The following is a 13395-nucleotide window of genomic DNA, read 5'->3' on the forward strand; positions in this document are numbered from 1 at the left end:
GAAGTGATGCCTCAGGCTATTCTACCTCTAGCTGAATACCTGGCTACGGGACAGTGGGTCATAGCAACGCGTACTAAGTTGGACTTCACCATAGTTTGCGAAAGTGACGTCAGACGACCCCATGCCCTAACGGCGCAACCTCCCTTGGATGTGATAAGGTTAAAAAAGTCCTGTTCTGCATCAAATGACTATATGAGTCTATTGCCCTATTATCAAAATGAGAGCAGATATAATGTTGAGGACAAATTCCTGAACATGGTCAATACATTGAATATAACGGAAATGCTTTTGCTGGAACCCCTACGAGGAAGGACGTTTGATCTTACAAGGGTTAAATTACCAAAGAAATTAAGACACCTCGATAAGATTCAAATGGGACACTTGGTTGAGCAATTAGAGTCAATGGATACCGTTGAGGAAATGGGGACGGGGAATTATTTATGGTCTTTTGTCATGGTAGCATTGTCACTTGCACTGATAATGGTGTCAGTTACTGTCTATTCCAAAATTATCAAACCCTGGCTAGCCAAAAGAATTAGGAGGGGAAAACACACCCATGCTACTTCCGAGTTTGAGTTGGTACCTGTTGAAACGGAAGGTGCGGTTACCACCGACAGGGAGCGGATAGCCTCTGCACCACTCGTGCCCGGGAGGACGGACAGGACGGGAACAGCCACCGTAGCTCTACCCAAGTCTGGATGTGACTGGCTAACCACAACTAACGACGACAGTGACATGAATCAGACTGTGCTGTGTCCCAACTGGGGTCCAAGGAAGGACTCATGGACAACCAGCGTTCGGTTTATTCCCAAATGTGTTTATAGTGTGGGAATGCATGAGAATTTGTGTGAACTGTAATCAGTGATAACGGACTGTAGCATACGTATCCGGCCGAAAACACAACGCAAAGACTATATAACCATGTAAACGAAATGAAATTTTTCTGCCCAAAAATTTCGGAATACAAAGGGGCGAATGTAACACAATGGGGGGTAGGCCAGGCGCAACATGAATGCTGCCTTGCGATCCGGCTGACCGTGACTTGCCCTATCGGGGATTAGAGACCAACGTCTAACCCGACACTAATGGGGGACAAGATTGGTGTGGTGGGGTCACACGGACCAACCTGCCACCCACCTGGATCAACCTGCCAGCTGGGTGGATCGACCTGCCAGCTACCTGGATCAACCTGCCAGCTGAGTGGAACCATATGCCAGTTGCCCCTTCCCCTTGTGTCAATCAAAGCAGGGGATGAGCTGGATAAAAAGGGGGGCCAGACCCCACACTCCAGCAGACATGAACTGACGCTCGCCAAGTACAGTACAGTTCGCCGAGAGGGCCCCCTCCTGCTTCTGCCTGCCTCGCCCTGCCTCTGATGCCCCTGGTCAACCTGCCGGCTGATGTTATGAAGTAAATAAAAGTCGTTCTTCGAAAACCTTTGGTTGTCGTCTGCTTATACTTTGTTACAGGATGTTTGCAAGAAATATTTTTATTGGGCTGAAGGTAAGAAAGAGAGTCTGAACAGATTTTATACTGTTTATGTTTAGGATGTCTTTGAATATATATTTAAGAGCCGCTAATATGGCGTTTGCTTCTTCTGTTAGACTAGAGTTGTCATCCGGTAATCGAGAAGATATTGTTCTGGATCCAATGACAGTGGCACAAGCCACTGCGCCACCATCCTAGGATCCATCTGTAAATAAGGATTTGTAATTGCTATATTTATGTTTTAATTGATTATATTATTGTTTACATTATAATTCATTCGTGTCTGTTTCTTTTAAATGTAGTTAATGTTAAATCGAAATGTGGCCTAACCAATTGCCAAGGAGGAAAAGAAAGAAGGGGGGAAGGAGCTATACTTTCCATCTCAATGCGGGCAGCAGAAATATGTGGTTTTATTCTTAAACTAAGAGGTGGAACAAGAGAAGATTTCTTATTATATAAATCCTCATAGAGATGATTGAAGACACAGTTGTATGCAGGGTTTGACTCATTCGAATGTAGATTTGTTATATACTGTAAAGCCAATTTTATACGACGCGGTTCAAGAGATGGTTCATCAGCCTCGACGTACAGTCTGTCAGCAGGTGAAGTTCGAAGACAAAGTCTTAAACTTTCATGATGGACATTAGTGACAGAAGACAAACCTATCCATAAATTAACAGCACACATATTCCACGAATAAAGAATAGGCAAGTTTATATACTTATATTTATATATTTTAAATGTGTTGTGACTTACGTGACCTCTCATGAAAATAATTCTACAATACTTCAAGCCCCTTTGAGGGAACACATCAATAGTACTTATTTATTTTAAATCGCAGATATTCACAAGCACACGTCTTTAAGACACGGCCATTTATAACTTCAGCACTTACTCCGACAGGCGTAGATCACAACATGTCCACTTGAAGCACAGGCTAATTCAGTCAAATCACCTGGATGACCACAAAAATATCGCATATTTTCCTCTCCATTCAGAGACAGTTGGGTGATGTTCGAAAACGGCGGCGTACTTTCATCACAACCTGGAGCACAAAAATACAGTGCAATTTAATCACGCTTGTACATTATCCATCATCTTAGAAAAATACGCATACCGAAATAAATACGACCTTGACCTTCATCATTACATGGCAAATATGAACAAATGAAAAACTGTAGACATGTTAACATTGATGATATAATTAATTAGAACGGAAGCTTGATTCTAAATGACTGTGAAGACGTGTTTGATGTATCTAAGGGATGTAGTTGAGACGTATATATCATCATATATCTAAAACCAAAATGCAACTCACTTCATAACATTTCATTTGATTTTATTGATGTTCTTTTTCTTAACATTTCGGTCACACCCTCCATAGGATTAGCGTTTCCGATGGACAAAAGACTAAAGACTAAGGTTTACGTTTCATCATTCCCTAGAACGATGTAACGATTTAATCCCGAGTAGCCTAACTTGTCTTGTGCTTGTCATTCTAAAAGGTACTGTAAGTCCCTGTGTGTGGTGAACCTCATGTTTTATATTGTATTGTCTAAATAGTGATATTAGTTTTAACTTTCCATACTATTTTTAATTCAAAGAGTGATATTCTATTGTTTTTCTGTTCTTGGTTGATAGATTTTAACAATATGCATATATTCCATTTATAATGTTAAACGTTCTCGTCACGATATGGCTGTGATATTGCCGATGTGACGTTAAATAGTAACTCACCCTCTTGTCACTGAATGAGCAGTTTGTGACGGTCTTCCACAAAGAATTTGTAAAATAAATATGTAAGTAAAAAACATGCCATGCCTTCAAAACAATTCCTTTCTATGTCTAAAAAACGAAAAGACATATATATCCGTGTTTGAAAACTTACCTTGCACTTCAAAGATGGAATTTAGTTGTTAATTTGTTAGTGATTGAAACGTCCTGACATCGTAAAATCTCAGGGAATCTCATAATTGTTCTGCTAGTCCTTTTGCCTAAAGGTAACAAATACTTGACTGTTCACCATGACTTCTCTCCAGTTGAGGTGCACATCATTTTAACGATATATATTGAGTACAGTAATTGTCTGTTGACATCCCAATAGATGCACGTGAAAAATATCAGTTAGTTGCTACTGATGAGGGTATGTAAATCACATTTCATTAAATTATTTGTCTTTCTCTGTGTATTAATGGCAGAATGTATGTTGATAAAAGAGTACATAAGAATCATATATTGGGCACGTGCAATAAACCATCAACCGAATTGCATTAGTCAGTTATCCGATCATGACCTTCATGGCCCCTTTGGAATATTGACCTATATTTTTCATTCATAAATGTTTAATACAAATTTACTACGAATGTTCGGTCTCTTGCAGATTCTAACCTCCTGAATGATGAATTTGATCGGTCTGTTCATAATGACCTTTGTGGCAGTGACCACTTCCCAACTATCCTCTCAGAAATTACTCCATCTGATTCTCCATCGTTTACAAGATGGCTAACTCATCTTTATATCAAACCATTTGTAGGCGAGTGAGTGAATATTTTACGTCACATCGGTAATATCTCAGCCATATCGTGACGAAAACAATTCAAACTATTTCTAAATCAAAACTGCGCCCTGAATGTTTCAAAGATATAACTTATTCCATTTAGATGTTTGCTGACGTTTTAAATGAAATAACTGAACAGTGTATACCAAAGTTCTCTACGACTCAACATGTACAAAAGTCATGGTTCAATGCAGAAAGTAGACATGCCAGAAAAGCGAGGAAAAAGGCAGGACATTATTTGCTCCGTCATCCAACTGTCCATAACTTAAATTCCAAATACTCAACGCAAACGACAGTCTTGGAGAAATTCATTCACACACGCCACTGTCCAAGGCATGGAACATGGTGCAAAGAATTAAAGGCAAAGGTTCCAAATCATCCTACACCATTTCACAGATTTAGTTACTGATAAGTCTAAAATTTGCACCAAAAGTACCAATTTACACTCATCAGAGGGGTACACAAAGAACGCAGTCTAGACTACCAGTTGTCCGACTTTCATTTTCGTGGAAGTCGCGGTGGCTGAGCGGGCTAGGCGGCTGACTTTGTGTGCTGGCGATTAGGTGCCTGACTCTGAGGGTGCGGGTTCGAATCCCGGATGGGACTCAACCGACAAAAGTACTAGAATTTGTACTTTACTAAGAAAGTGAAATCCCAAATATGACATATGTTGCATTTGACCACTTTCTAAATGGCATCGTGTAATCATAGCTTTCGGCCGTGGGAGCCGTGCCAATTTACACTCATCAGAGGGGTACACAAAGAACGCAGTCTAGACTACCAGTTGTCCGACTTTCATTTTCGTGGAAGTCGCGGTGGCTGAGCGGGCTAGGCAGCTGACTTTGTGTGCTGGCGATTAGGTGCCTGACTCTGAGGGTACGGGTTCGAATCCCGGATGGGACTCAACCGACAAAAGTACTAGAATTTGTACTTTACTAAGAAAGTGAAATCCCAAATATGACATATGTTGCATTTGACCGCTTTCTAAATGGCATCGTGTAATCATAAAATACCAATGATGTGCCAGTCCTTTCCTATTCCTTTGGGGTAGTTGATTGGACCAAACAAGACATCCAGAGTCATGACCGCCTAACCAGAAGGATCATGTCTGATAACAGGGCACACCACCCTCGTTCCTCTCTTAATCGTTTATATAAGCCAATCAATTCTGGAGGTCGGGGTTTGATTAATGTGGCGGCTCTTCACGATAGAATTGTGTAAAAGTGTGTACTTTTGCTATCACAATCGTCCTGGGCGTCCTGGAAAAATGATGCTTTTAACCTTCTCTGGAATAGGCCTTAAGCGAATTCCAGCCAACAAACCTGGTCGGTTTTGATAAAGCCAATGAAATTATTTATATCATTGATTTTTCTGTCCCTCTTGACAACAACGTGATTGGCAAGATTCAGGAAAAGAATGATAAACATGCGGACCTCGTCTTTAAAATGTCTCGTTAGCATCCAAGTACACTGTCGTCAGGCTCCCCATTGTTCTCGTTGCCCGTGGTTCGGTACCTCCTAATCTCTTGGTCTCCACCGGGAGCACAGCCCTTCTGATAATGTGGGTAATGCAGAAGGCTGCAGTGTAGGGGAGCCTCCATTTCTCGGGAAAGTTCTTGGTTGGTTCAACTAGGCAGTGCTTCCTGGAAGAAGTCCCATTCTCTGTCCGGGCTGCGTGTCAAGGGGGCGAGAGCCCTGAGTTGATGATAAGCTTTACCAAGCTGACTGCGCCAGGAACACCCGAACCCTCTCTGCTGCATTCTATCCTAATCTCTCAAAAAATAATGATTGTAATGAAGTTTTTTTTCAATTTCCTACTTCATGGCGTAATGAAACTGTAGCCCCCAATACCTCAACCTGGCAAGCATCATACAAATCCGTTAAATTGCAGACCGATCTTTCTCACTACCTATGTATGTAAAGCCATGGATGTATGGTGAATAATAGACTAGTATGGTATCTTGAAACCAATCACCTAAAAACTAATATTCAATGCAGTTTTAGGAAAACTCGTAGTACCATTGATCCATTTGGTACGTTTAGAGGCCTTTGTTAAAATGCTATTGTAAATAAACAACATGCTGCATTTTCTTTATCTTGAGAAAGCACATGATAGTACTTGACAGCATGGAATTTTGAAGGATTTATATGATTTTGGTTTCAGAGGTCGTTTACCATTTTTCATATCACAGTTTTAAAATTTAAAATCCAAGTGGGTTCTACCGTCTAAACTGGATCCGGATGTCCCTCAAGGCAGTATTTTGTCTGGCGCTATATTTAATATCAAGATCAACAGTGTATCCAAGGTTTTAAATGATTCAATCAATGGATCATATTTTGTGGATGATTTTAATATTTCGGAATTCTACGCCATTCTTCCTGGAGAGCCACGAAAAGTTAATCCAAGTTGTTGGGTTGAACAGGTCTGTCCCAAACATTGCGCCCAAGCACATCCCACAGGTGTTCGATGGGGTTAAGGTCAGGACTTTTAGCCGGCCATTGCAACACCCGGACACCTGCAGCCCTCAGTCTGCCCCGACAAACATGAGCGATGTGGGGGACCTCGAACATTCGACCTGTTGTACGCGCAAAGGGGATCACAATCGGGTTCAAGATCTCGTCACGATATCGTACACCTGTTATCCTGCCATCAACACGAACAAGATCTGTTTTGTGGTTAAGGGTAAACCCGCCCCACACCATAACAGAGCCCCCTCCATAACGACCATGCCGTTTGATAATGCAGGCACTGTGACGTTCCCCAACGCGTCTCAAAAAATTCGAATTCGACCGTCATTATGGTCAAGTGTGTACCTGCTCTCATCACTAAACATGGTGTTTCTCCATTGACGTTTGGTTCTTCATCCATGGTTCCGTGCCCACTGCAGTCTCAAGCGCTTGTGTTGCTCAGTCATGTTGATTCCAACCAAGGGACGGCGGCCTTTTAGACCAGCCGTTTGTTCTTCGCCTGAATTCCGTATTGACTTTGGAGGAGGATTTGAACCTGTCTCGAAGAGCAATAAGGTGTAGGGTCCGGTCATCCCGTGGGAGGGTTTTCTTATTCCGTCCAAGACCACGCCTCTTTTTGACGTCACCAGTCGCTCTATAGAGATTCCAAAGTATGGATATCGCGCTAACAGACTTGTGAAAAGTTGTTAGAACCTGTCGTAATGAGCTTTCACCATTAACCATGCCAATTGCCTCCCATTTCTGTGCCAAAGTTAAGTACTGTCTCACCATGTTAAGAATGTTTTTAACCGTTGTGTTTGACAGTGCACATACATGTAACGTGTAAATCTAAGTACATGTAACTCCAGGACGATGTAGTGGTCGTGCATGGAGAGCATTATGGTGAGTTTGGGTGAACTGCTCTTCACGAAAACGATAATACACGGCGCTGAAGTTAGTAAACAGAAATTATGAATTGCCAAAACTATTGTCTATACTACTACCTGAGGTATACCTGGGAGAGAGTTATCTCTCCTTATCAATTTAATTTTGGTATGCAGTTTCATTATTGTTGATACCCACCCTCCATAAGATATTTTTCAGCATTAATCTATTGTGAATGTACGTAATAGAAATGCATTTCTTAAAAATAAAGATTATTGGTTTTCTTCATTGATTAATCAAAATTTCTTTTAAAATTCTAATTTGTTTAGGAGGTAACTTACGTGTCAAATCCTGCATGTTGTATTGAATTTCCTGTTTTATTTCATATCAATACTGAAATCACTTTATAAAAGCACATTATGGATAATAAAAGTAAACAATTTACTTTTTAGACAACTTTTAATGACAATTTAACTTTCTTTGATTGTGCCACAAAGGGGCGCCACTTATGAAACAAATGTCGTGGTCACTTGCTATTTTTATGACATAATTAGATTTGGGACACATTGACTACAACATGATACCAAATTTGGAAATACTTTGACCTCCAATCTCTTTAAATTAAGCTCGCTCACCTTTTTCATAACGTTTTATTTGATGTATCAAACATTCCATCTAAATCATTGATGATAATCCCTGACATAGCCTCTGCTTCGGAATTAAAAACCCGACTGCCATTTCTGATTAAAGTGATGTAGGTATCATTTAATCTCTTAATGATCAAGTGGGAAATTTCACAGTTGGGGTATCTTCACAGTTGAATCTATATCCAACCTAAGCCTCTGTTGTCTTGTGTCTAGTATGTATGCAGTACCTATGACACATATGTCTGGTGAGTATGCCTCACCAATCACACCATCAACCTCCAGTCGAACAATGGTTTTCAGTCGTACGCTGAACATTCTTCAGTCACGACGGAAGGGCTGGGGTTCGTTAGTTTGGGACTTCTTATTACCACACTGAGCAAACTGTAGAGTCTTACACAACGCACGATATGCACGTGCACAACTTAGTAGCTCCATACTCGTGCATGGGGTCCCATTCTTGGTTTTGACGTTTTATCAAGAAGGTCGAGGAATCACTTAGAACATTAATTTTGACACTCATCATGCATCATGTATGATATATACATCTGTTAGCGTGTTTGCTTCTAGTAGTTTGTTTTAAAATAAAAATTGTATGCATGCAAATTACCTGCCATACACCAGTCATCTTATAAAAGCGACTACATTTCCAAATAACTATGGTCGTAAGGAAGTGCAAATGGTGATGCACTCTCCAAACATTCAATAATATCATTTCAACATTGACTGACTCCGATAAAATCTCCTAAATATTTTGAATGGTTAATAAAGAAAAACGAAGATCCCCTATTTTTGTAAGAGTATATTCTGATGTGTACTCTAATGTTTCTCTAATGTGTTATTTATGTTCTAATGTATGAGTATGTTCTCTTCTTTGAGGCACCCCTGGCGAGCCACCTCCTCGTGGTTGGTGCTGGGTAACGCTAAGAGCTCGCCAACACTCCCGTGTGGATCTGGGGGCATATTTGGTCCTCAAAGGGGGTTGAAGCACTGTAACATTAGTGTCCTGCTGAGAGGGTACGTATGTCCCAAAACATTTCATGTACGTTTAGACTTCCCACTGTTTTTAATCGTAGTATATGTGTATTATTAAGTTGTGGCTAGATGTGAGTAAATTGCTAACATCTGAAGGGATGGTGTAAAACCAGTTAGGGTCCATGCAGGAAGCAAAGGTACTGTAAGTCCCCATGGTCCCTAATATGGTGATCTACCTTCAGTTGTTGGCAATCTATATAGCCTGTTTTTATACTGTATTGTCCGAATAGTGATATTAGTTTAACTTTGCATGATAGTTTTAATTCAAATTGTGATATTCTAGTTGTTTTACTGTCCTTCGTCGATAGGTTCTACAATATACTTACAGTCTTTTCATTGTTAAATGTCCTCGTCACGATATGGCTGAAATATTGCCGATGTGACGTTAATTATTAACTCACTCACTCACTCTCATCTGTGATTTATCCACTTCTGATATGATTCTTATGTACATCTAATAAGTGATTTCAACTCTTCTGATGTGTGGTTTGTGTACTCATCACTACCACAACATCAGAACAGCGTACAAACATTTAGTTGTACCTTTAATTATATATAACCATTCTACCCTGACCTTAAGTATATTCTATGGTGTACACTTAGAAGTTGAAATAAGGTTATATGATCTGGAGAAATAGTACACTGTATAACGCTCAACAGAGATCCAGATAATCATGCTTACAGACATCATGCATAAAATGAAAACTGAAAAAACCTTAGAAAAAAGTAATGAAAACCAATATGCGATATTCATTCCTGTGTAAAGTTGTGTGACAAATAAGCTTACTTGGTATGTAATATCGTGTCGACGGACTTGAAGTAGACACCGCGGCAACAGGAAATACAACATCATGCAAATGACACGTTTTAGTTTCTCCAACGTAGAAAAACGACACGCACGTGTTGCTAGAAATGCACAATGAAGAACACTGTGTTCTTGAAACTTGTCCCACCGTCTGAGATGCAGAGACCGTTTGTATTTTCTCTCTAACTTCTACAACTTCAGTGAACGATAACATACGAACGTTACCTTCACAGTGAACACTGACGAATGTGATAACCACGATCAAACGGTGAATAAACGAGATCATAGCTGGACAAACAGTGGTATTCCGTAAACGTTTAGCACTTCATTCATTCACACCTTAGTGTTATTCCACATACCAATGGTGTGACTTCAGTGGTCAATCTTCTTCGGCAACAACAGTGTTAAAATCAATTCTTTGAAAACGCTAGTGCACCCATGGCATTAATAACTGATGGCGCATTGCTAGAGGAAAGCTAGACATCACTGAGAGTCAAGCATCTATTGATCTCGTGTTCACGACATGCTACACGCAGGAACGTCCATCGACTCGACTTATTTGTTTCCTGTCAGTTTCGCAAAAGTGTAACACGCACCAAACTCAAACTGTTTTACTCCAAAAAAAGAACACAAGTGAGTGAGTGAGTTTAGTTTTACGCCGCACTCAGCAGTATTCCAGCTATATGGCGGCGGTCTGTGAATAATCGAGTCTGGACCAGACAATCCAGTGATCAACAACATGAGCATCGATCCGCGCAATTGGGAACCGATGACATGTGTCAACCAAGTCAGCGAGCCTGACCACCCGATCCTGTTAGTTGCCTCTTACGACAAGCATAGTCGCCTTTTATGGCAAGCATGGGTTGCTGAAGGCCTATTCTACCCCGGGACCTTCACGGGTCAAGAACACAAGTACAAGAGAAACATTATTAAACCCATACAAAACATAAAGGCAAGATGGCAGAATGTACAATAATTGTAATACAGTATAAATACAACACAGCTGCAGTTTACAATATAATCGTTTAGTCTTTTTCACACTTTAATCGAACGCGTTTAGGTATTATTAGCACTGAAGCGTTGCCTTTCACAGTAGCATTACGGCAATCGAAACAATGTGCATGAAAGCATGTCAGTTCGTATTCAGTGGCTTATGTATTATTCGCCATGTAAAAGCAGCAGTCGATAAGCATAGTGAGCAATAACGTTATCATACAAATATTACCACCTGCATGTCTCCATCCGGTATAACCACTTGCTTCTTAAAACTTACTGACCATAATTGGACTCATTTTAGTAGGTTGGTTTGGCCAAAATACGAAAAATGAAATCAAACTGAGGACCCTCTTCAGACCGATACGATGTATATGTAAACAAAGGGATTGGTTTTCACAGCGATTAATTATAAGAAGGAAATATTGTTTAAGAATATCAGTAGCAATGGTCCGATGATGCTATGGAAGAATGACTTCACTTAGGAGATAAACGAACTATGTGCGGAAATTAGGTGAGTATTAGACCGAATTGATAGTCGTAAATTTCATCTGAAGCCAAACGCGTAGAGTAAGGTTTTTAATGATTTATATAGTAACACTCATTTGATTTCAAAACACATTATGTTTATTTCCATTACATTTTTCAACACAAAAATAATCCACAGGAAACAAGCTACTGTGTATTTAAAGCAATGATGTAACACCTAAGAACGTTTTTTAATCATCCCGACTCCAGACGACCGAACCCAGCCCATTGCTTTGTGTGTCCCTGTACCCTCCCCGCCACACTAATATGACATTGTTTGACTTACTTATTTTCTTGGAAGTTACGCAAAAGGTTGAACTGGTGTACGAGCCAGTGTTTACATTTTGCAAACGGTTGAAATTTGAAGTGACAGTGGAAAAATTCTTTACCGACAGTCAACTCAGAACCCTGCAGAACCGAGGAGGAGACCCTTTTCCGATCAACTTACGACCTGTAACTCAAAGCCTGTAGATTTTTATCATTGAGCGTTGCTCATGATTTCATGTACGTGTCTCTCCCCAGCATGCGACGGAAGTGTGACAGTGATATGCATTGAACACGCGAATAACTTGAGATTGCTTGCAATAGCTGTTGTCATCATTTGGGACTTGATTGGGGCCAAGATTTTGTCGAAAGTGTTCGAACACAGCAGTGACAACCGTGCTGGGAAGCCGGCCGAGAGCAGAATTCTGGTGGTGCAGTTTTTTACACGTCCTTTTCGATCAATGGGACATGCTGTGGCATGAATAGCGTAAATATGTGTCTCGCCTGACCGATATCTTGGAACAAATATACCATTTATCAGGTAGGTAAATGTTTACTAACGTTTTGCTGCACTTTTCGTATAGTTGGGGATGCATTCTTACAAGGCGTTATGATTTGTGAGTTAGATATTCTTTGTTTAAGTTTGGGACTGTGTATTTTTAATTGCAATGGGGGGTAATATGATAGTGGACCCGTGAAGGTACCGGGGGAGAATAGGCCTTCAGCAACCCATGCTTGCCATAAAAGGCGACTAACGGGATCGGGTGGCCAGGTGACTTGGTTGACACATGTCACCGGTTCCCAATTGCACAGATCGATGCTCATGTTGTTGATCACCGTACTGTCTGACTCGATTACTTTCAGACCGCCACCATATAGCTGGAATGTTGCTGAGTGCGGCGTAAATTAAACTCACTCACCAATATGATAGTGGGGGTCCCTAATAATTGTGGATGAAGCAAACTATGTAATTGTATTTTTCGACTTTTAATAAATGTTAAGCATTTCCATCACGTCTATTTTGTTGATGTTAGTCATGTCGGTGGTCTGAAGTACTGCGGCATGTTTATACGTGCGCAATGAAACGCCGTGAAATGCCACGGTTTTTCAATCCAGAATTGATATCGTCTGATTTTTTTTACTGAGGTCGAGCATTTCACGTAACAACGGTAGAATTGTAGTGTAATACCCATAATAAAGAAATGATCAAGTAATGTATCGATGAAAACAGACAATACTGAAATACCTTTGGACATGCGTACGTTTCCATGTTTTTCGTGGTAGTACAGTAAATGCGATATGTAAATAACAACGCCTTTGTTGACAGAAAAACAGCATATTTTTGTTTGTATGTATCACTATGGTCGACTTCATTTGGATACTTATCCGTAGTTATGGTTAGCCAAATGAGTTCGCACACATGTTACCATTGCTGACAAGGAAAGTTGAATCGAATCGTAGAACAGTAACGTCACGATATCTTTTCTTCTGAATTATGATTCGGCTTTTAGGTACAGATCATTATACCCTATGAAGATGCGGGTCATAATTGATCTTCAGCAACACATGGTTTTCGTAAGTGGTTGTTGCAAAGTGAGATCGGGTAGCCAGGCATGCTGACTTGGTTGACCACGACCAAACTCGACATTTACAGACACACAAAAAAGTAGACCTTCATAACATCGTCAAACAAGACTGTCAACGCCATAAGGATCTGTACTCAAAGGGACGGTGGACAGTTATTGATTA

General features: G+C 40.4%; 1 protein-coding gene across 2 annotated transcripts in view; it reads right to left on the reverse strand.

Annotated features, from left to right (window-relative positions):
- LOC137262262 (A disintegrin and metalloproteinase with thrombospondin motifs 20-like) overlaps window positions 1–10367 on the reverse strand; it is a 35710-nt gene extending 25343 nt beyond the window's left edge. Inside the window, exons 1-2 of one of the 2 annotated variants that reach the window (XM_067800069.1) lie at window positions 9844–10367; window positions 2384–2533 (exon numbers count right to left, since the gene is read on the reverse strand). In XM_067800069.1, coding sequence (XP_067656170.1) covers window positions 2384–2533; window positions 9844–10147 — 454 coding nt within the window. In that variant the 5' untranslated portion in view covers window positions 10148–10367. The remainder of the gene's footprint in view (window positions 1–2383; window positions 2534–9843) is intronic. The other variant, XM_067800068.1, reaches the window with a different exon arrangement.
- Between the last annotated feature and the right edge of the window lie 3028 nt (window positions 10368–13395).

This window comes from Haliotis asinina, chromosome 14, assembly GCF_037392515.1.
Source record: "Haliotis asinina isolate JCU_RB_2024 chromosome 14, JCU_Hal_asi_v2, whole genome shotgun sequence".
Lineage (NCBI taxonomy): Eukaryota > Metazoa > Mollusca > Gastropoda > Lepetellida > Haliotidae > Haliotis > Haliotis asinina.